Source organism: Limanda limanda, chromosome 19 (genome assembly GCF_963576545.1).
Source record: "Limanda limanda chromosome 19, fLimLim1.1, whole genome shotgun sequence".
Classification (NCBI taxonomy): domain Eukaryota; kingdom Metazoa; phylum Chordata; class Actinopteri; order Pleuronectiformes; family Pleuronectidae; genus Limanda; species Limanda limanda.
The window spans coordinates 4,831,212-4,856,426 of record NC_083654.1 but is presented as its reverse complement, the minus strand read 5'-3'; the positions used below and the strand labels follow the sequence as shown (position 1 = coordinate 4,856,426).

The 25,215-nt window shown below is 40.9% G+C and overlaps 1 protein-coding gene across 1 annotated transcript in view; it reads left to right on the top strand.

Annotated features, from left to right (window-relative positions):
* Positions 1-25,215, top strand: part of khdrbs3 (KH domain containing, RNA binding, signal transduction associated 3) — a 101,560-nt gene that overhangs the window by 68,993 nt on the left and 7,352 nt on the right. Inside the window, exons 6-7 of the mRNA XM_061093292.1 lie at positions 3,711-3,891; positions 16,833-16,915. Coding sequence (XP_060949275.1) covers positions 3,711-3,891; positions 16,833-16,915 — 264 coding nt within the window. The remainder of the gene's footprint in view (positions 1-3,710; positions 3,892-16,832; positions 16,916-25,215) is intronic.

Sequence of the window (25,215 nt, the reverse complement as noted above, 5' to 3'; positions counted from 1 at the left end):
AGAGACTAGACAAAGACTTCCTGTTTAACGGGAGGTGTTATCGCTCCCTCTCTGTAGAAGTTGTTTCTCATATTCTCCAAGAATGAATGGCAGCAAAAACAGCTTCCTCTGAAGGCAGGGAAAATGAGCCCTGATATGCCTAACTCTACTGACTGTGTACAGACCTCAGCAGGAATTACAAAGAGGAGGAGAAAATATCGATGATTGGCATGAAACTACAAACCAAAACGTGTCGCATATCTCTTTAAAGTTGCTCTGTGCGACTTTGCAAATGGATGTTATTTAATGAACGTAGCGGCATGTTTCCTGTTCCCCAGAGTGAAGACAACGTGACAGGTTATACATCTAATACCAGTGAGTCCAGTTTCCCCTGGACTGAGCAGTCACAAATGAAAGCTCAATTAAGAAACACATTAAATCTTCTCTTTTCTTTCAAAGATCACTGTCACAACCATTGTATCATTTCCGTTTATTTACTCACTCCTTCCCTATCATCCTGTATAACACAATAATGGGCTATGAGTTTGTTGCTTTGCTTCACTGGCACGGCAAGCAGCGGAAGTTAAAGCTAAACTTTTCAAGTTGCAGCAAAGCCAATCCAGGCACATTGTTGCAAATACACGTGCTGCCTGTCACTTTAAAAGTAACAGGGGGAGCATTGTCAGAGCCAATCGGCTACTGCCTGTAATAAATAAATAACTTCTGATTCTGATTCTGATTCTGAACAAATTAGCCTCAGGGGGCGAAGGCCAACATTTAACTTCTTCCTGTGTAAAAAGCAAATATCACACCCTTTGTTCGTTAGGGTTAGGACAACCTGCATTGAATTGTAAATAATTAAAAAAGCCAATAGCCAATGACTTTTGCTCTCTTTTGCTCTCCCGCGCACTGAACCTGCAGCTTGCTCAAACGTGATTGGTTAAACTAGGAACTGAAATCAGAAGTCTTCCAGCCCCCCAATTTTTTTTCCTAGCCTACAGATTCTGCATGTTCATCTAGTTGTAAAAACTGTTCGTAAAAGTTACATATCTGGTTTATTCATTTCATTGTGGAGATTATTTCCTATGAGTGTCCCTCAAGCATTGCATGGACAGCTAGCATGGCACATTAGCAAGAAAAAATAGCTATGGTGTGGGTCCCAAGCAGGAAAGTCGCCGAGCACGCTCACCATCAAGTGGTGAAGTAACATAAACATGTGAGTGCTCACTTGCAAACCTGAGCTAAACCCTACAATGAATATGCATTATGCTTACGGTGTTGGGTATTTGACTTGTTTTTTTAACTTACCTGTACACAAATCAGGATAGAGTGTCAAATTACCCAATTACTGCAGGGTGTCGTCTCCTTGGGGTGCAGTTTGAACACTAGGTGAGAAAATAAGATAAAGCTGTTTTATTCAGCAGTAAGGTTGACGTGTAAACATTGTAAAGCTGAACAACTCGTCTTCCCTTTCTGTTTACTGTTCCCGTCATCATGCATCCTCTGCATGATTCGACATGTTGTTAATGGCAGTGTGCTTGAAAAACCATAAAACTCTCCTTGCAGCCATAATTCAAAACAACAGCGTAATCAACTGTCCTCTGCTGTTGAAACAATGTATCCTCTTGGTCAGGCTGTCTTTAGAGTCAGACAGAGGCAAACTGGTGTCAGATGTGCTACAGTAAAAGTGCCGTTTGTCGTTTGGTTGAAAAGTTGCACTTTTAGACACCTTATGTTAAATGGGACAGACTAAGACAATTTATGGTCGTTGTAAAATCAAATCCTTTATACAAAATGAAATCGTATAGAAAATCGAATTGTGAAACTTGTATATTCAATCCTGGTTGATTTGGCGACAGGTTTTAAAGTTGCAGTGGATAACAGCTGGTGCAACTAAACAGCCTCATTGTGCTTTAACAAACTTACTAACCAAAGTCTGATTTCATGCTTTACACAAGTGCCCAGCTCAGCCCAGTCACACAGCTGGTAGTCTTCGAGTCTGAAATGTTCTTTTTGCCTGAAACTCCTCATCTCACAGCTGACTTCAGGCACTACATCCTGATCCATTGGTCCCATCCATCCAAATTGGGTGAAAGGCAGATGACACCTAGGTTTCCAGCATATCACAAGGCCAACATACAAAGACATCACACTCACATTCACACCAATGGTACATTTAGTGTCTCCATCTGCATGACCTTGGATTGTGGGTCAAAGTATACCTTGAGTCAACGCTGCACTGCAAAAAAAGAACTGTTTGTTTATTCTGTGTTTATAAAAGAAAACACACTTCTTTCATCACATTTCGAGATAAACAAGGTCACCGAGATGTGGTGTTTGTATTGCTCTGAGTCAGAATATAATTGCCCATGCTTTAAATTACTCTGTAATTAGCATTAACCATGCCTAATTTGGGGGTGATAAGACAAAAGTCCCACAGGCTGCTGCACAGGAAGTAGCAAGCAATATTTTATACATGGTGGAACTCACATGTGCTTGATTTTGATCAGCGCCAACTGCTCGACTTTGTCGCCGTCACATATTCCTCTCTTATTTTTCCTTTGACTTGAACTGCTGCTGGAGGAGACGCTCTTAAATAAACTCTTAGTACTCAACAGTTTTTTTTTTATTCTGCGCTTGAGGGCGGCCCAATTTCTATCAAGTAAACATCTATCGCTGTCCTCGTTAGTCCGAAAATTTGAGATATCAGTCAGTGTTTTTTTTTTTTGTACTTCTGCCCCAAATCTGTGATGATCCACCTCTGCAGTGTGCAGCACCGCTGAAACGAGAGCACAGAATGTGAGAATGACCTGGAGAGCAACCTTGGTGGTTTTCTGCTGCTGTTTCAGATCAGTTAACCGCTTTTAAAGGAAAGCTCAGTCGGCGGTAAAATCCCAAACAAGGTTTCACCAAACCACAAGGTCAGACTGCCTTTCATTTCCAACAGAGGAGCTTGACTCTGCTTCCATTTTGATTACAGAGCAGGATCGACTCATGGGTTCAGTGTTAATTCATCTAGATGACTGTAGAGATCAATATCTCACTGTGGCTGTTTCTCTGCAGAGAGACATACTTGTTTAACTCAATGTTAAAGGTAAGACCCAGAAATTTGCCCTTCGATATCTAAAGCAGGTTTTACATTAAAATAATGTGCGTTTTGTGGGGTTTTTGGTTTACTTCAAGACGGAAGATACATTCAGTAACACACTGCACGACGCATCCTTCACTGAACTGATAGAAACACGTCCATTTTCTTTAATAGACAAGAAAGCAATTCAGACACAAGAAATGGGTTTGAGAAATGGATGTGACTCACTTTTTTCTCGACTGGAGAAACTTGCCCTCCACCCTCGCTGTTCCTCTCTCTCCACCTACACATCTAACCCGACGCTGAATGTATCAAATTCATCAAGTCGTTCTAGCCAATGTAGGAAATCATTTGCTGGAGTGGAGGCAGAGAGGACAGCTCGACTACAAATATAAGTAACTGCAGCTCATAATAAAGACGTGGAGTGCGCTGGACATCACGCATTGATGATATATTATAGTATCTCTGTAATAATATCCTTTTAATGTCATCGTTTCAACATGTTTTGTAAGAAGAGAGTCTTTCAGATGTTATCTAATACATCCAGTCTGTGAATACATGACTATCTCGCTCCAAAGAAATATATTTATGAAAATGCATATCTGCTCTTTCATCTAAACCTGATGTTTGTGTCTTGTGTCAGGACTCGAGGAGGAGTTCCCTCCCTGCATGCTGCTGTGCCCAGAGGAGCAGCACCCAGAGGAGCCCCACTCAGCCGCGCCCCCTCCTCCAGAGGGAGGGGGGTGCAGAGAGCCAGAGGTGCACCACCAGCTGCTGGATACAGACTAGCTCCTCCCATTGTCCAGGACACGTATGGTGAATATGTGAGTATGAACATCTGTATGCAAATGGGTTCAAGTGCAATTCACCGTTGAGATATGTAAACAAAACCACGTTTTACCTTAAGTTTTTGGATGAGATTTCCACAAACATTATTTACTTTCACATTATCATTTTGTCTGACAGTTTTTCAGTCTTGTTGAACTCAGTCTGTGACAGACCTAATTCTTGGTTGTTTGACAGTAAGATCTGGGATGACGCTTAGAACTTGTTTTCACTGGTCATGAATATATTTCAACAGAATGTGTTACAGCAGTCTTTATAGACTCCTGAAGGTCAAACATCCCTAACAGACACATTAAACGTTTATTTATTTGGTAGAAACACAGTAGAGACAGACTTGAAGAAGCTCACTCGGCTAGCCACATAACTAGGCTTTAAATAACCCATAATGCAACAATGTAAATGACAGTAGTTACACTCATATGCTCTCCATTCAAAAGAATGCGCTGTGTAATGAAGTGACACACTTGTGTTGTCTAAATATAAGACATGCCCAACTTTTTAAACTTCCACACAGAAAAAAAAGTCTTAAATGTCTGTTGTCTTATATTCAGGCCAACACAAAACCCCCTCTGTCCCTGAGCAGTAGAGAAGAGAGCTCTAAACATAGATTGTCCCATTCATTTGGTTTAGACACTGACAAACACTGCAAACATGGTTGTGCCCTGCAATCCTATTCCACCAAGCTCCCTAAAAAATGACTTTGTGCAATTTTGTTCATAAACAAACAAAAATGAAAACCAACCATTGAACGGACAGAGGCGGAAACATAACCTCCTGAGCAGACCTAACAATACACTATTCATCTTGTTGTAACGTGAAACGTTTTAAGTTATAACTTAGCCAATATTGTCATGACGTAAAAGTTGAGTGAATGAATAAATGTGTGCGGATAAATTCAGGATATGGCTCATTTAGCTAATCCCTAAATCCATAAAGCTAATCCCTTTTAATTAATTGAAATCCCTTCTGACTGACATAGAACAGTGAATATGTTTTCTTTGAATGGATTCCTTTTGTTCATGTCCTTGACCTATTTGTTGTGTAATTTATGTACACGGTAACTTTCATGTGGTTGTATTGTTTTACTGTAATCAGCTTGTATACAAGAGCCAGATCTCAAGGTAAAGGTAACATCAGAAATGAAAGCATCCAAATTTACACAATTTAAGTTTAACTTCATGCAGGTTGAGACTAGTTGGATGATATTGTGAAGAATGAGTCAGACCCTGAAGGAAGCGTCATTTCTCAATGATAAACTGAGGGTATCGACACTTTAACAAATGCCTCACAGCCTACAAGTATGGATGCAGCTGGCGTCACTTGTATCCATGGAGCCGTCAATGCTGCTTCATCTGATCCATAACAAATGATGCTACCTCCAGAGTGACACACTCATTCTTCACGACAGCCACATGCATTTGATAATGCTCTTAGTGGAGTGGCACAATATCCTTCACTGTCAACCCGCACATTAAGTAGAACTTAAATTTAAAATATGTAACTTTTCTACATTTAAAATGTTGTGTCATCACTACACCTATATTACAGATGTCTAGTTATATTATCCCAAGTCCTCCCAGCACTTTTCAGATCCTAATCTTAGTCAAGATAATGATCCAGTTCATTACGTCACGCATCAATGACATCATATCCTCTTTATGATTGCGTCAGTGTTGTGGTTGTCTGACAGATGTGAATTTTAAATTAAGCCTTTTTTTTTTTTTTTTTTTTACAATAAACTTTAGATCTTGATAATTTCTTCACAAACATTTATCAGAGCAATTGTTGTCGGCAGCCCGGCAGTTTCATCATGGTAAAATGCAAACATGGACTGGAGTAGGAGGATAGAAGGTCGCCAACTTTTTCAGTTAAACGCATCGACCCCAAACGTCTGATAGTTGTGACAAAATGTCAGCGTTTGTTAGACACATGCAAATTGGCTACAGTGATGTTAGCAGATGTAAGCTATGGCCAGAGCACTAGCAGCTCTTCTGCTGCTACTGTGCGCCAAGTAAAATGACATATTGTGTTTTTCATTGAAATCAAAAAATTTGCAATATTCTTCAATTGAACCTTAAAAAGGTTTGTCTTGGAAGGAGTTATCTTGTTATAACACTAAGCATGTTATGTTATGACATGCTGAAGAGTATATTGCAATAAGGAGAAAGGTATTTTTGTATAACATGACAAGCTCATACTTGTCACAATGATGAAATGATCTTATTATTTGAAAATCATCTCGGCATAACAGTAAACTCAAGAGTTTAGAAGACATGTATTTAATCACATTGAAAATATGACAAGCGCGTGCAGTCGTGCACACACACACACATACCAACATTGATCATTGTGAAGGGCCTACCTTTATATTTTCAAGAGGTTTTACTAAATCAATTGAACAAATCGAATGGAATCGAATCAAGCCCTAGTAAATAAATTACCAAAGCCTCTGGGAGTGGTCAAGAAAAGTTATAATAGTTGAATTACTGCGGTGTCAAAAGGCGCAGTGAAAAATTGGGTAGTGCACCGAAATTCTGGATGATATCAAGGGTTATGAATAAGAATACAGGTGTGCCTTGGGTAGATACAATTTGTAAACCACTGATCTACATCACTACATACGTCTTAATAAAAGAAAATATGATGGTTCCTCTCATTTGAGTGAAATGGCCCCTTAAATGCCCCTTTCAGCTAAATATATGCATGAGTAGTAAGATATGAGCCTGACTTCAAACATGGAACACTGCACAGCCAGTCCTATTGAGGCGTGTGTCTGGACACATCGAGTGTTAGCATAAAGTGTGATGTTGTTATTGTAGTCATTAGTTTTGTGGCTCACCTGCCCAGCCTTGTGGGAAACCTGGCTCTAATATCAACAGCTGCCAGAGACGAATATATTAGGCTTAGCGTCAGAGCCTTTGTGCATCCGCCAAGAGAGTCTCCTGCAGCACTGTCAAGGCAAGTTCCCCCCGGGACGCCAGCATCAGCATCGCATATTTAGCAGATAGAAGCAGAGGGGAGATGGCCCATGTTGGAAAATTGCCCTGGCGGCCCATACCTAACCACATCTGACAGGTTTATTCAGAGGTTGCAATTCAAATGCGCGGAGGTCGTGGAGAATGACTCCTGGACCAGCTGTTTCCCATCATTGTCACAGTTGTAAACTGCATCCCCCAACACCTGCACCTGTGTATCTGAGTGGTGGGAAGAAAAAAACAAGACCCCCAGCATCTGCCAGATGATAAATCTAACCACATCGCTGCAAATTAGAGGCTGAATGAGCTGCTCTGTATTATGGGAACACATAGCCATCCCAGGACAAGTGTTCTCCATCGGGTGCTAACAAATAGCTTCTGGTATTCATCAATGAAATGACAAAGAGATGTTTCTTGCTCACATTTGTCGCCTTCATTTATCGCTGCTTAGGGCTCACTCGCGCTCTGTTTCCTCTGAGCAGCATCGCCACGGGCCAAAACTTGTGTTCAGCTGGAGGCAGTCTCTTCTCTCCTGTTCAGACAAAAGAGATCCGCCGTGGGTTACCTCTTGATGGTTTTTGTCATTGTAAAGCAAGGGTGTACAGTTTCTTTGTCTTCCATAATCCACCTCTTTTAAAGCCTTGGTTTGTACTAGATGCATCCCTATCAAATTACTCTGGGTCTAATTGTTACCAAACTAAATCACAGATATGTTACTACCCCATGATCCAGTCTTGGCAGCCCCATCAGTCTTGGTGGTGACTATGATCGCAGCCAAATCTTATTTCAGATAACTCATTAGATGCATTGAGGTCTGTGTCGTACCTGCTGCTAATCCCATTGGAGAAGAATTAAACATGATGTAATTCTCAAGTCATAAATGAGGTAACGCATCATCTTTCAGAGCAGATGGAGTGTTGCCAATGTGGAAACACGAGGCGAAGCAAAGTAGCAGAACTTCATTTTCATGCTAAATCCAAAACTTTATGCTTGTGTAACTGTGTTTGTTTGTGTTTACACGGAAGCTTAATTCCTTTGGGTGTGAGGACCAAGACATGTACAATGCACATGGGGCGGCATTATTTATGTTAAATCCTCCAGATACAATAATCCATTCTGAGCGTAGTGGCTCCTTGCTGACTGTTGCTGCAATGAAAAAAAAAAGAAAAAAAAACTCATCCCCCTCAGGCTCTTCTCCGCATGTCGAGCCCTGTTGAGGGCCAAGCGTTGTTAATTGAATTGTCTCCTCTATGGAACTGTTTTAATCTGAATTGGGTGTAATGGGTAGAAAAATATTTCACATACACTCACAAAAAGGCTGCTTCCAACTGGTGTGGCAGACAAGACCGGTCATGAAGATAAGTTTGAAACCTGTTCATGTGGGACAAAACCTACGATTTATAATAATTGCAGAGAAAATGTCATATTTTTTTTATCTCTTGCTAATGTGAATCTTCTCCATTTTCCTCCACGAATCACAGATCTCAGTAATTCCCTGTTAATGTTTTTGTAAACAAAGCTGTAATTTGTTTTTGTCGAGCAAATTGTTTTTATTAGATATGCATCCGTGCAGCATGGCTCTAAGGAAGGCAATGGCAGAGTGTGGGTGATCCCACAACTTAGGTACAGACTGAAATCGGTACAGACTGAAATATCTCAATGACTGTTGAATGGTTCAACATGAAATTTGTTCAGCGGACACAATGGGTCTGGTGATCCTCCGCCTTTTCCTGTTGCACCATCAGAAGGTCAAAAACTACTTTTACAGAGTGATGAATGGTCTTCAATGATAAAGGAGTGGAATTAATAATAGGTATTATAATCATATTGGTAGTGGCCTCTGTTGGGGTTATTTACAGGTTGTGTCAATCCAATAGAAATATGGTGTACCTTAGTATTCTAAATTTCTTCACTTTTATACAAATTTACAAAATATATCTACAAAACCTGTTTACATTGACACAATAGGGTCTTTTGTACAACAGAAAGTCAATGTACCCCATGGGTTGGGTTCTCTTCAGTCATAAGAAAGGCCTCACCAAATTCCAGTCTGAGATATGCTGGCAGAAAAAAAGCTAAATAAATGACACGCAGCTTCTTCGAGAGATTAGAGACCAAGACAGATGACCGAGGGTTACAAGTACGCGATTATTTGTTTTCTTCCATGGTGTCTCATTTTGCTTTTATCGTTAAGAAGCTAATAGCAGTGTTTGGCACAGCTGTATGGAGGCAAGCCATTTTTCTTTCAGCAGATGGTATCATCATTTAGCCGTCTGGGTAGAACAAGGCTTTGTTCTCGTTTGATTTGCTTAATTCTCTTGCTTTGTTGCTCGCATTTGTGACACCTTTTGCGTCTCTCCACGATTCCATGATGCGGTTGCGGTGTGCCGTCAAACTCATTTGGATTAAATGTGCTGTGCAGGGAACAAATCCAGTGCCTGAAAAGCCGGCTCTGGGCGTCAGTGTCATCCTATCTGTTACAGTGATATTGTCGAGCACAGTGGAGCGGCTGCGATACTGCTGTTGTAACATGCAGTGCCAGGCCCTCTGTAAGTCTTCAGTGGCCTCAGAGGCCAGTCCTTATCTTTTAACAACACGCCTCTCAGCCATCCACTGGCATACAAATGAAAGACTCACTTAGGGGCTGATCTCTCTCTCCCTTCTGTGTCTCTACTCCCCTCCCTCAACCTCTCACTGTCACACTAATCCTGTTTAGTGTTGGAAACGCAGCACTGCGGTGTCATTGCGCTATTGTGCCTTCCAAGATATTCCCGGGAAGCGATATATCAATACGAACACATGAGATATGATATAACGGCCTCACTCGCGTGTCATGTGTGGCACCAGAGAAATCCCTTTAAATGTGCCAACATGATTTATAAACCCAGGTATGTTTCTCCTCTCCGCTTGCTTGTAACTCAATTACAGAATAGCTGTTCTAATAAATGGCAGTAATGTGCCTTTGTTAAAGTTAAATGTGTTCCTTAATACCAGACCAGTGCTGCTCCAGAGCGAGTAGACAGCATCTATACAGTCGCCATCAAGATGAGCAGAGGGTCCAGTTTACAACAGCGGCACGTGGGCCTGTGCTGAAAACTAATCTTCACACAGTCACAGCAGGAGTCATAAAAACAAAGTCTTTGATGATAAGTTCATCTTCTGTTATTGCTCACAGTAACAACATGGATATGGGTCAGTCCGTCTCACACACTTTAGTCCTGATACTTTAACAGCTACTGAACCCGGGAATTGTGATGGATGCACCATGTAGGAGAGAATGATTCCTCCCTCTGATTTGGTGACCTCCTGACAAAAGGTCAAGACAAAAGGTCAGGGCGGCAGCGGCTCAGGAGGTCGAGTGAAGGTAGATCCCACTAATTGAAAGGTCGGTGGTTCGATCCCCTGGCCGTTGAAGTGTCCTTGGGGGGGGAAAAAACATCTGAACCCCAATTTGCCCATGACACACTGATGAATGGATGTGCATGCTTTAGAGAATCCCTATATGTAGCAGCGCTGGATGTGTGTGTGTGTGTGAGTGGGTGAATGTGACTCGTGTGAAGCACTTAGAGTTGTTGTAAAGACGATTTTAGACGTTGCACTGAACGAACAGTCCATTTACTGTTCGTTCAGTGCAACTAAAGTCAATAAAGAATTTGACCTATAACCAGAGCCCTTTCCCTTTATCGATTAGCTTATTAAATCAAGCTTTCACGTACATTTTTGCTATATGTGTTAATGTTTTTGCCATTATGAAAACTTTACATATGATATATAATACCTAAATACCTAAAAATATGTACATTTATTTATTTGATTGATTTGGTTTTGTTCTTGTTCTTTCTATTTATAGTAATTAAGAGTAAAGTTTATGGTTAAACTATAAAACATCAAGTCTCAATTACATTTCTCTGTCATAGGAGTTAAGTAATGACATCTTAGGGATCATTGCCAATGTTTTACATGCATCCACATGTAATGTCTGAATATTTTCTGGGAATAAGCTCTTGTGACCATACTCAGCTGCCAGCTCATTAGGTACCCCTATCTAGAACCAATGCAGTCTCATTCAACAGTCCAATAACCCCCCCCCCCCCCCTTCAATTCAGCTACATTTAAATACATTTATACAGCTCCGAATGATATCAAAACAATATTTGACGGAACTTTACCTGTCAATGTTGAGACCTAACAGTATTATAGAGAAACCCAACAGGGCGCTCAACTAGCAAACACTTGGCAACTGTAGAGAGAACAACCCCTTCATAGGGTTTATTGCAGGACTGTTGTGTTTAAGTATAATGGTTTTAACTGGGTGTGCCTAATAATGATGCAAAACACTGCCTGCCTCTCACATCGTCCTGATTGATCTGACAGCCCCTGCACGTCTTCAGAGGCTCTTATAGTTGTGCTGACGGCCACATTTTGCCGCCTGTTGTGTGTGAGTGTGTAGCTGTCTCTTTACTATGATGAAGGACTGTTTCCCTTCAATACACAGACCTGATGCTACTTCTTCAGAGGCCTGGATTGAAGAGATCAAACGTTTTCGTGTTTTCTCATTTTAACTCCAAAAATAATGAACCGACTCCAGTGAAATCAACGGTGGATAGCCCCCAGTGAATAATTCAGACTGTCCAAAGTTTCCTCAAGCCCTCATGTTCTTGGCAGAATTTGTTGCTTTAAAACATCCATGTTCATTAGAGGATGACCACTTATCATAAAGTCTACTCTTCACTCGTTCATACAGTGCCACCATCAGTCCACTACTTGTCTGGAAAACCTTCTTGGTAGAATGCCATGGAATTCATACTCTGGAGGGGGTGAAGTCTTTTGATTATAACGAACCATTTGGCAGCAACATCTTTATTTTGTCGACTTCATCCAACTTTTTAGTACCAGGGTGCGTAATGGGCCATCATTTCAGCCTTTTGGGGCTGCCAGTAGGCTTTTTTGAAAATGAGCCAGTGATGCCATGTTGTCATTGCATAAAATCATGTAATGCATAAAATGTGTCTCAATGAACCAACTGGCAAACCAAGTCCTAGCATAGTGTGGATAGCCCCAGGATGTCCTGCACAGACTGAACTGGCAAAATAAAATTCAAGCAAAGTCTGTTTGAGCAATATGCTGAGCCCCAGCTGGTCCTGAGGCTCAGGCCTGGGCTTTGAATGGGAGCTGTGTGTGTGATTCTGTGTGTGGATTGTTGATTGAGAAGCTAATCGTAGAATGTTTTTGAGAAAAGCTCAGAATAAATGCGATCCCTTTATAGAATCAAGCACCCTCTCTCTTTAATATGAAAAAGTATTCCATTTATATAATCTCATTCTTGAGCATTTGTACAAGAATATAAACAGAGACAAATGTAAAGACAGCGAGCAATTACATTTAGAATCTATATTCATTGATGAAGAATGTGACAAGTGTTAATTTAATGCCATAGTAGTATTAATGATTTCATTGAATAGTTAAAAGCAAGCCAGGGTATCATCACTAAGCTCTACTGGATCATTTTAATTCCCTACGGTAATATTATATTACTACAGACGAACACAGTGCTTATTCCTTTCATAACATTAGGTACATTTCTTCCCAAAATGTTCATCTCAGACCGAGTACATTAATCGGGTGCAGTCAATTTCTGTTTGCACAAGAACTTTTCTTTAAATCACTGAGTGATAATACAGCATGAATAATGGATAGTTGAGGTGATGATGAGGAAAATTTCATTGAGACACGCTGTGAAACATCTGCTGCTGCCTCTGTAGCACAGGAACATAATAATGAATGTATGAAAAAAGTCTATTTAATTACTTTCTCTTATGCACAAGGAAATGGAATTCATTAAACTAATTTAGAAAAAATCAAAGTAAACATTCAAAAGGTGTAGGAGATGGTTCCTTTTTGATCTCTGCTGGGCTTCAGCTGTGAATTGATACTTGTACTATTGATGTGAAATAATATAAAAAATGAAAAAAAAACTTTTATAAAAGTTCACGCTATCCGCCGCTTATGTGACGGGAACCAGCCCACACAGCTCGTTATTTGTAATTAACCCTGCTCGTCAGTATGCTGCTGCCAGCGTTTCATCATAACTGCTGCTCTGTCATCAAACGCTGAAAACTCAGCCCTAAAGGAAGTCAGATGTCTGTGTTTCTGATTCCTTGATGAATTATTTTTCCACAGCAGATTTTAAATATCTGCAGCGAGGAAGTGTGGTCCTCAGACTTAGTATTTCTTTGTTGCTTCATTTCTGACCTTCACAAGTTCACATCCTGGGGGCTAATATACTGTGTTAGTTTGGTTTAAGATCATGAAATGCAAATTATGGACATGTGTTTCTTAAGTTTAAACTGTAAATGCTCACATCTGTAGCCTCCATTTTTATTACTGACTTCTTCTCCTCTTTTACTCCCCTACACAGCTTGCATGTGAGGTCTTATGGTTCTTCTGTGCATGCGACTCACATCAGGGCCCTGACCAGTTCACATTGGACTCTGATCCAGGCTTAGATAAGATAATGTGAACAGCTCTCTTGAAAAAATTGGATCTAGGAAAAAATATCTGAATCGAGCACTGAGGCTTGCAGTGCGATTGTACTGAAAACATTTTAAATAATCAAACTTTGCATAAAATTCATATACAATTTTCTCAAAGATGGTTTCTAACATGCACTTTAGTTGTCCAGGGTTCCACTCGGTCCCTAACCCCTAACCCTATAAAATTTAAAAAATCTAAATTTTAGGCCTTGGAATATTATGATAGTATATCTAATATATTTTTGCCATAGTTGTAACCACAAACAAGACTAACGTTGAACTGATACCTAACAAAACAAACAACCTGGTCAGTCTCTGCCTGTAGTTTGCAAGATGACATTTCGTATTGCAACAACACATAGCCATGGCTTTATTTTATGTGTCTGTGGTCAGTGTGCAGTGCTCGGTGGAGACAGTTGGTTTTGTCGTCTTGTACAGGTTCTGACTGCATTCATGTTTCTGTGCTCAAAGGCAGCATCTTACTTGACATCCAGGCTGCCTTTACAACCTCAGCTACATGGTTTCACTTGTTGTGCCACAGAGATCATTCAGTATTCATAAGCATGCTTGTTTATTCCAGCCTGCAGTAGGCACTGTATAATAGAGACACCTTTGAAATAGATTGATCTCAAACAAGTGGAATTTTTTGGACAATAATTGGCGTGCGTCCGATAAGAACACAGACTTTATTTCAATTTAAAGCTGTGCTGACATTTCTGGCGACACAGAAAACTTCTGTCGGGCCTTTTACTCAAAGCTCTTTCAGAAGTTTCAGCTTCTAAAGACTGGAGTTTGGACTTTGAGCAAATAGTGTGGGCCACATTGTATTTTGAAGTATTATCACTTCATATATAAAATACAGATTGTTGCCTGATCTCCATTTAAAGTATATGTGAGGAAAAGCATCTGTATTGTTGGATGCAATTGTTTTTTCTGTACCCTGACCTTTGTAGTGTAATAAACTACCACTAAGAATATAAGAGAGCAGCGGCAAGAAAACAGACAGATTCCAAAGATCAAGATGTCTGGCGAACTAATGAGAGAATAGCGTTGGTTGACTTAGACCACAAAGTACAGTATCATCAGTATCTTTGTTCTGATACATAGTCATAGTCAGGCCTGGTTCCGGTGTCAGATCAGTATAAAACTGATGATTATTAATATCTATTGGGCCGATCCCTCTACTGACTTTCCATCTGTTTTCTGGCATGAATAACGTAAAGGATCCGTTCATCACTGGGTATCGGTATCAGCACTTGTCGGTAGAGGTCTTCACATGTCTTGTCGAGGTCGACAAGTCAGGCCAGATCTAAATTCTACCCGGTCTAATTGTGTCGGGCAGGGTCTTGTTTTACTGCCGTCTGTGTTTTACTCAGGTCTGTTTGTCAAAATGTCCAATATCCAAGTGGATCTGACGGGACTGAAGGGGTAACACGGTATCGGGTGTGATGTGAGGTCGATCTCGTGTTGGGAAAGTCATTAGCTGGGAAGATTTATGCTACAAAAATGACAGGAGTATTTATTTTTGTAAAGAAATACTCCTGTCATGCGGTTGGCTACAGAATGTTTTACTGTTTGAGAGGTTGACACAGGACGTTCAGTTATTAATATGAATTTGTCTTTGACATTACAATGATAAAGAATGAATCATCGCTTGCAGATGGCTCAAGAATAAATGCTATATTTTAATCACAAAACAGTACATTACATAACTGTAAAACATCTGTACAATACAGTGTGAGGCAACACAAAGTGCCTTAAAATCAAGAGTAAGTTGAATAAATCTCTCCACAATTGCAGTATTTATTATACAGAGAATTAATAATGTTAAATTGGTCACTAACATGAATTGTATGTATTTTTGATTCCAGGACTATAAACAGAACTACAAATTCTCCCAAAATTAAAGAATCGTATCTCCTTTTCCCCCCCTTTGCCTTTTGAAGCCCACTCCCGGAAGAAATCCCATCCACAGTCCACTTTACCTTATGTGTTACTTATGAATATGTCAGTGTTGTGATTTACTTTGACAAGACCTGTTCCACGAGGGTAATTATTTCATCTTTTCTCTTTTAGCCAGCAGAAAAGGGTCATGGTGAAAAAGTGCAAATGAAAGTTAATAGCCTGTTTAAAAGTGCTTGAAACCAAATCAACATTGACACAAAATGGGTTCAGGGGGGTTTACTATTGCCAAAAGTACCGTGGTTGAATAAACTTAGTCCTTGCATTAGCATGGGGAATTGTTGACTTTGCAAAAGCTCTTGTAGCTGCAGAACCACAAGGCCAATAGGGACTTGAATTCCCTTTGAGCTGGAACTAGACAAATAGAACAGAGCTGACAAAGAACCTCCATAAAAACCAACAGAACTCCCACTATCACACAAACGGTCATGTTAAATAGTTCCTGAAGGCCATCCGCCCCTTGGAGGACCATGGAGAAATGTTTGCGCACGAACACGTATGTTGCTACAATGCACCTGCCCGACACTCCACAGTGTAACGCACTGTTAAAGCAACTAGTGCACCAGACCTAGCACTAAGAACAAGGAAGTCTCACTTCACCAGTCTCTTTGATGAGAGTCATACGTACGTAGTTCCGTCACAGGCACTTCGCTACTGGAGGATTAAAGATAAAAGAGTCAATTCAAATGCTGTCATTTGCCAAATGCATGTTTCTAATCAGGATTTGGGGCCTTAATAATAATATGAGATGTGATGAGCACTTTCTTCTGCTGCTAAATCTTACAGACATTCATTTCTAGCATGCAAATCAGGGGCAGATGGAATTAGCCAGGACGTGTGTGGGGGGATGAAAGATGTGTCGCAAGGGGTCGACGCCTTTTGTGGAACATAAGTCCCATTTATCCCAAATTAGGACGGGTGCGGCACTGGTTTCCTTTGATGTTCGTCTTGGCGGGAGCCTGGGTGGGGTGCGGATGGGGGAGGCGGGGCAGATTGCCGCAGCACAAACAGATGTTCAAGGCTCATCCTTTGAGGTGGTGATGAAACGTAGCCACAGCGAGAGTCTTTACATCCCACTGTCAGTCATTTGACACAGAGACAAGGGCAGGGCTGCAGCTTCCACTGACTCGCTGCTGCACAGGCTCCACTGTACCCACATGAAGCTGTTTGACCTACATATCTGCTAAAGAGAAGTTCAGTGCATTGTGATGTATGTTACAACTCAAGAACCTGATAAGACTTTGATGGATTGTACAATAGAATACCAAACAACACAGCACAAAGCAGATCTCCTTCTACAAACAGTCTTTTCAACCTCCTCACTCTTCATGTCAACAGGTTTGTGACGGTGCAGAGGTCGTCGTAACTTATCTTCAATGTGAAAACGTTTACCGGCACTCGCCTTCTCTGCCTCACCTTACTGGTTGCATTTTGTGTCTGCCACTGCAGGAATATGACGAAGACTACGGAACAGCTTATGATGACCAGGGATACGAATCGTACGACAACACCTACACTAATCAAGGACAAAAGTAAGTGACGAACAAACTCTCACTATTCAATACTAAGCGACTGATGAGCTAGATCTGTCATACGGGATTTGGTAGAGACCAATAACTGAGGCAAGGATCTAAATGTAAATGGCAACAGGAAACCCAGCCTCAGATGCTGATGTTACTTGGTGTTTGCTGGATAAATAGCCACATGTTTTCTTATTACATCCTCAAAGATTTGAACCCTCAAATTATATATTCAAAAGGTTTGTCCTGAAAAATATTCAACCCGTGGCCTCGAAATTGCTCGAGTGTAACGCTACTATTTCTTTCCACATTTCTTGCCTGGAGCTATGAATATGCTGTTATGGCCCTGCCCTGCCCCCATCTTTCCACACCATTTCATAGGTTTGTGACATCACAAACCCTGGCTGTTCCAATTCGTATTATAATTTTTTTTAAACTGGCTTTTGTTTACTTCACTGTTAGAGTGCAGTCACACAGACATGAACGCAGGTGAATATCACAGATTTCCTGCAGTGGAAATACTGCTTATTCAGTTCTACATATATATTTAATCATATAAAAGGTGCAAGAGGGACATGTTAACATGTTTTAAAAATTGATTAGTGGATTTTAAACTAAAGTGAAAAAAAGGACCCAAAAAATAACTCTGATGTTTAATTTTTCATTAATTGTTTGATTTTTAAAACCACAACAACAGCAAACAGCGTCTCCCTACACCCTAACCATACTGTATATAAAATATACATGAATAAAATCTGGAATTATCTGTTTCAAGTTGTCTGTATCACTTTATCCACTTCATTTATATCAATGAAGATGAATACAATTTAATTCTACTGCATCAGAACATGCATCCTACACAATGACACAAGCACAGTATAATCAACAGCTAGGTTTCACAGGTCCGGTTATTTAGGAGGGTGTATCTAGTAAACTGCTCATTTGAAAAAAAAACACACACACAGGACTCCAAACCAACAAGTCAGTGCAATTAAATAGCACTTGGATAATGGTTATTATTACTCACTAGTTTATGAACAGCACCTGAGAGCAGTGTGTTTTGCCTGCTGGCTGGCCATTCGAGTAAATGTAAGAGGTGAGATGAGATAAAAATATATATCTTTGAGGGTCGTGAACAGCTGGATTATGGTGCATGAGCTTTTAAGAGTAATTTCTTCCCATTTTCTGCACCGCTTGAAACTCTAAAGATCACTTCCTGTTAGTTAAGTGTTTTGTGAAGGGTGAAATTAAGTGTTTTGACCGACCTTTGAGTTGTCCTTTAAGATTAACTCAGAGAGGCAGAACTTAACGTGGACGTCTCCAATGTCCAAATGGCAGTTAAGAGAAAAGTAGAGGTGTGGAAGATTTTAAAAGGCCGGATGCAGAGCGGGATCCTTAACTATTAGTCTTGTAGTTATTAAGTAGCCAATCTCTTTCCTCAAATGAAACCACTCTGTAGACTCAGTGACGAAATCCGATTTCCCTCCAAGGAATTAAATGGAGCTCATTACGTTAAATGCATTATCATTATTTTAATCAGCCTGAAAAATATATGGCCAAAGGTGCATTTTTACTTCAATGTGTTTCTCAATGCAGAACAAACAGTCTTAGTGGTATGCTGCTCCATTTAACATAGGGTCCTGCACGGCTAAATGCAGAATATTGATTTTCTCATACCCAGGCCGCTATCCCACTCTGCAAGCCACACAAGGTCAAAGGCTTTTGCTTTTGTTAGTTGTTGTCCCACTGTATTTAATCAGCACATAATGTGCTACATGTATGTATGCCGGTGTGTGCCCCATGAAAGGAGAAATGATTGTGCCACATTTGTGTCAAAATTGGATTGTATTGGCAGCAGCAGGAAAAAAGGGAGGAGGAAACAGAGGAGGAAACAAAAACATTATTCTGTCTCTCGGCTCTTGTGAGTCAGGTGGTCAATGTTTTATTTTGTGGGGGTGTCAGGATGTATGTCACCCAGGCTGCATCCATCTTCTGTGCTATCTTTCGCTCTCTTTCTTTGGGCCAAATCACACACCCACACGTACAGACATTCCTCTTCTCCTAACACGCTGAGGGATGTATCGCGGCGTGGTGTGCAGATGCTCGCTGGGCGGATGCAGGTCTGCCTCTGGAATCTGCAGCGATTTGTTTTAAAAGCAGCCCTGTGAATAATGGGGCTGGGGGGTGGGGGATTGGGCGGGGTTTGATGGCAGCGCAGAAGAAAAAGGGAGTCCATCAAGTACAGGCTGGAGGCTGGGTCGACTCGCAGGGATTTTCATGTCTCTTATCTGGCGAGAGACGAAGCAACTAATAGGGACCAGACAGCTAAGCCTGTGCCTCCAGAGACGGATGATTCACTTTCTTCTTCTTATATTTTTGTGTCCCGTGTCCTGGATTTGGTTTCAAAGTTACTGTTGGTGCAGGCCGTCAATATGATATGCATGTACACAACTTTAGAAGCTGTTCACAGCACTTCAATACACAGTCTTGTGACTGATCAAATTCCATTAACTTAGGGTTCTGTTTAAATGTCCTCGGTTTACTCCTGTCTATATAATTATTACAATATGATACTCTATTATTCTCTTAAATCTTAAATCCTTCTATTCGGGATCACAAGACCAGACGACATGTTCATAGAAATCAATTAATTACCTTTTAGTATTGCATTTTAGTAACATGGAATAAAGGTATAGTGAGCAATTTTGGAGAAAATCCACACAACCAAACAAATACACCCCATAGCAAACATGAAAACATAAATACAAATCTATTGGGTCTATGAAACATGGAACAACTAATGTTACCAGCTTGCCAGCCAGAAACAGAGCAAGCTCTGAATATATCTTCAAGCCTTTCAACTCTCAGAGGTCTCTCCAGAAAGTTTTAAAATGTATCACCATCCACGTCAGTCTCTTTAGCCACACCCTCAATGTGTGGTCCCAGTGGATAGGTCAAGGACAGAAATTACTTCCCATTCTAACCATTTATAGGCTCCTCCAGAGGCAACCCGTTTCTTTTCGCATTTAATCAGAGCACTTCTTTTTAAATCTTACTTTTACTGACCATTTCCTTTTGCTGTTCTCCTGCCATTTTTTCCACTTTGTGACACGGATGCAGTCTGCAGACCAGATCAGATCTATCACCAGATGAAACCTAAACTTCACCTTAACCCTGTCTGCATGAGCCCCCTGTTGCTGATTGGCTGTAATAGTGTTGTATGTCAAAGCTCTGGCTTTTTAATTACTTTCCCATTAAAAAGCCAGGGCTGCCTACAAAACCCAGAGGTTGTCTATTTTTTCACACAGACAGGACGGACAGCTAGCGCACCATGATGAGATCGTCACTGAATTTGACAGATAGTATATTAAACTTACTGCACCTTTAATGCTGCAACATAATACTAGGCCCCATAGCTGCTGCTTCACGTTCACAATCCTATTTAGCCAAGTGATGGACAGAGGTGCATTATTTTCAGTCCAAGCCCGAGGAAAGTCATCGCAGGTCCCAGCTGCTGCAGGGCCTCGAGGAGAGTGTGTGCTGATGTGTGTGTGTGAGGGTGTTAGTGTGGAAAAGAAGTCTCCTAACAATGTTTCTCGCAGCCTAAGGAGCTCCCACTCACCAATCTGAGCTCCGACTGCGTGGCAGGATTTCAGTTGCCGTAGGATAACAAGCAGAACAATTTACAGTCTCTCTGTCATAGTATTACCCCGATGGCTCATGCTAGAAACAGGCCTGCCATTTGTGAACATGACGGGAAAGACAGAGGGTGTTTTTTATTTCTGCTCTGACAAAAAAATGTGGAGCCGCAGTGGCTTTACTGACCCATTAATTAACTTGAAATACTAATGTAATTAATTTAGGTGTAGGTGGTGCTAATGGGTTTCCTGTTAAAAACAACTATACTACCATAGTGTACATTTACAGTAAACTCCACAAAAGATCAATTGATTTACGTCTACTACAACGTCTCACCCTAACCCTGCGAGCAGTCACAAAGAAAAAGACCATACATAAGTTGCTAAATTGATTAGTTTCCATCAGAATATTATTATAATTCTCTTTTGACAAATGTTTAAATCATTAATTTAAATCCTTACAACCAACATTTGCTTGTTTTTTCAATCATTGAAAATTAAGTGTCAGTTACTTGAATCTTTCACCCTGTCATGCATTGACTTAACATTCTGTGAGCTAGAGTAACTTTAATGTTACTTGTAGGCCTCCAATAATACTACTTTATCGTTAGTTACGTTACCATTTTGACAAATTGTGACTTAATTTGAGCTCCTCAGCTAAAGATAAAATAAGCATACTGTCACAAGCATGATGTAATTAATGGATTTTTTTTTTTTTTTTTTTAAATAGGACTCATGATGAGGATTTATTAATGAGACAGTGGCGTAGACATTTTGCTAAAGTGGACTGGGACTACTTACAATGTTGAACGGCACATTTTGTGTTGCAGTAGTCCAATAAACTTTTTTAGGAAGGGGGCAAACTGGTAACACTCAGGAAATGTACTCCTACTTTAAAGCTACTATCTGTAGTAGTATTTGAAAGTGGCTTTAAAATTGTACTGTACTCAGCTGCTTAACAACTGTACACCAAGATGATAACATCTTAATGTTTAGTGCTGCGTTAAACTGTTATACTGCATATTACTGTCCACAAAGGCAAAAACAGTACCCACTGACAAATGCGACAAGACAACCTGTGTAACTACACTATACACATTGTGTCACACAGAGCAGCAAGAATAGGGTAATTTAGACATAATTAAATTTGAAAGGCAAATAAGGCACCCTCAACCATGAGACATGAGACTTGAACTGAAAAGCAGTTTTTAGACCGCCCGAAGACGTTTCTCGACATTTACATTTTTCAGAAGAGCGCTGACGCCTGGTGGGAACCTTGTGGAACGCTACCTCAGCATGACAGCCATGGCAGTCCGTCCGCCAGCTCCCAGATCACAGCCTCCTCTAACCATGTTTATACAACACAGAGCACTTTCCTAACAACCTTTTTTGGAGAGGAGGCAGAGGGCTTTATCTCAGGAGGGTTATCAGACGCTGCAGTGGTTAGGTACCAATGAAGTGCTAAGGTCAAGGAGGTTTGAGGACACTGCTTTTGTGGGGAGCGTCTCTAATTTTATTAGCAGTGAGGAGGTGATGTCTCTGTAGGGAAATGAGGAGGATGACAGCTGTGGCGTAACCCTGGCTGGACACTTGGCGAGGTCACGGCGAGGTCGTCTCCTGCAGCTCGGGTGCAATCAAAGCATTATTTCATACTTGACACCTCAGAGACTGCCGGCTGCTGACACCTCGCACCTTCCCTTGCATCTTGCTGTGGTACGCTTTGCATTGCAGGCCGGATCCCTGAGGCCTGCGGGTGCAAGGATAGCTCTATAACAGTGCTTTAAAAGGGCAGATATGTCCCCAAGGAACAACTGTAAATCTTAGCACAGGAGACGGGCACAGAAGAGAACAGGGAAGAGAGAGTGGCCGGATTTCTAAGTTTCATGGTGAAGCACTTTAGATTAGGTTGCTCATGAGATCCCCTGAATTACACAAACTAGCATCAACATCAACACACAGACAAACCTCCAGGTAGAATACTGCTCAGTGAATCCATTCAGTCATCTTTTACACTGCTTTATTCTTCAAATGTCTACAATATATCTACAGGGGCTGTATAGTGAGACATGGAACTATACCCTTGACGGTTTTGTCCATGTAGAATTTTTCTGAATACGAATCCCCTCACTAAATACACCCATTATACAAAGCAAAGGGAGAACTTGAGGTAGATAACAAAAGCTTATGCTAAGGTAAGTTCATAAGTGTGCTTGAAGCAATTTGCTTATGGTTGTAAGAAAAGAAAATATAAGATAATTGCCACCAGCATCCAGCTTCCAGCTATAAGATGTGGTCATTATAGCAGTGAGTCATTGGATACTAGAGGCCTATGAATACAGAAGTAAGGACGAGAGGTTTAAAGATAGACAATTATAGTGTTTCATATATATGGTGCTACCAGGGATAAGCTGTGTTGTGGTCATTAACGCAGCTTAACAGCAGAGTTATCAGAAAGTCATCTATTGCAATGTAACGTTGGTGACAGTTCAGGGAGGCAGTGGGTAAAATAGACCTGCTCTACATGTTTCTGTCAGTCTGTCCACCAAACTGACTGATGACATACATTTACTAAAATAAATGTTTTTGAGTAGGTAGCATGATTGGGCACGAAGGAAACAGTATTGTGGTCATTTATTGATTCATTGATTTGTTCGCCTACGGTGTAGCAGGCAGGATGAATCTACCTACAGTGAAAGCAAAAAGCTCCCAATGACACTGAGAGCCTTAACAACAGGATCACCGAAGTCAGTACGATTCATCCTCTGGGAACCGCCAATTTTCGTATACAATTCCATAGCAATTAATTTATTTTGTAGTATTACCAGAACCCTTGGCACCAGTTAATAGTTAGGTACAAGAGCAATCTGTTGCATATTTCTCAGGCCCCATTTTATTTCACTATTATAAGAGGGCCCTGTGGTGACAATGCCAAAGCAAAGCCAGTGTATTCAGAGCAAATAATGAAACCATTTACAGAAGATTCACGCTGGGCTGTAAAACGGTAGGCCAGTTGGGTGCTTCTGTTCTGCGATGCTATTCAAATTACATATACAGAACTGTGATTTGTTCTGCCCCCTCACAAAGGCACAGGTTGGACATACCCGTTTGAATTTAGTTGTTGTCTTTGTGTGTTCAATTGTACGTAATGCAAAAGGTTTGATAGCCTTTATCAATGACACTTTTCCAAGGTTTGCTCGTGGTGTCGCAGCCCCAAGGCAGACATCAGCCATTTACTACAAGACATTCAGTGTTTTTTTCATAGCTCAGATTGGCTGTGTTCTCTGTCTGATTTTGAAAAAAGACCTGTGATTGTCTCACAGATACTGGGCACCTAGATGCTGTTTTTAATATGGACAGCTTGTCAAGATGAGTGACAGGTGCTGTGGAGGGAATTAGACCATCTGAAGGGACAGAGGGCGGAATTTACACCAGTCTCTCTGTCCCAAGACAAAGAGTGGCATATTGTAAATATGAAGCTCTTTCCATAAAACAACAACAAAGCCACAGAATCCAGGTAGTCACAGTCAGTGTTACAACCCCACACATTCCTCTAGAGAGAAAAGTGGAGACCGACTTGACTACAATAGAAACTACTTTCCCTGAAGGATTTTTTTCAAAAAAGGGAGGAAAGTAGCATAAATGCTCAGCTGAAAACCAGGGTGAAGTCTCATTTATAAAATCAAATCTTTGCTTTAGGCCATTGTGTCTGTCTTTGTGACTCTTCAGCAGGAGGTCAGCAGTGGAGATGGCTTTGCAATCAGCCACCACATTGAGCAATCACCATTGTATCCCTGAGAAGGGTTTCCATTTGAAATGATGAGAGCTTCAATTCATACTAAATTGTAAGAAAAAAAGGGTAGTGCTAGTTTTGTGTATCGTTATCTGTGGAAATCACCACTGTGAGGCTTTTCCTCTTAGCGGTTTACATTTTCAACCTTGTGGCAAGAATTAATGAAAAAGATCATCACACGAGAGGCATCAAGAAACTGAGCGAACAGGAGAAAAGCAGCCTTCTGCCACTTCAGATCGGTGCTGTATTACCTCTGCAGCCCTTCTGTAATGTCCTACACGATTTCTTCAAATTCATCACAGACGACTGGAAGAGTGATGGCGATGAAAGAAAACAAAGACCGCTAGGGACATGTACTACATCATTCAGATTTAACACCGCCATCTGTTTCGTGATGCCCAGGAACAGCAACATCAGGGCTCAAGACAAAGCATTTACAGAGATGACAGATGTGTTAGAGGAGCTGCGTCTCTACCTGTGGAAAAGTAGGCCTGGCGTCGGATGCCTGATGAAAGAGACACTCTTATCTAATGGGCGTTGTGTTGGCCTCACACGTTCCTCGCTGACACTTTAGACAGCTGCGTGTGTGTTTTTTTCCCTCTCTCCTCCGCTTCTTCTTGGCCCGGCGAGTTGAGGGAGACACAAAGCAGCGGACGCCTCCTGCTAATGAATGTCAAATCAAAAGCCGACCTATTTAGAAAGTCAGAGCACTTTCACACCTATGATAGAAAGATATCCCCAAGTAAAAACTAACCACCTGGGTCACCTCATCTAACGCCTATAATGTGTTTGTGCTGCCAGCTGAACACTTTTAATTGGGTGAAGCTGCGATTTGGGATCAATGGTAAGAAATTATATTGTTTGAGTAGAGTTGTTTTTCTTGT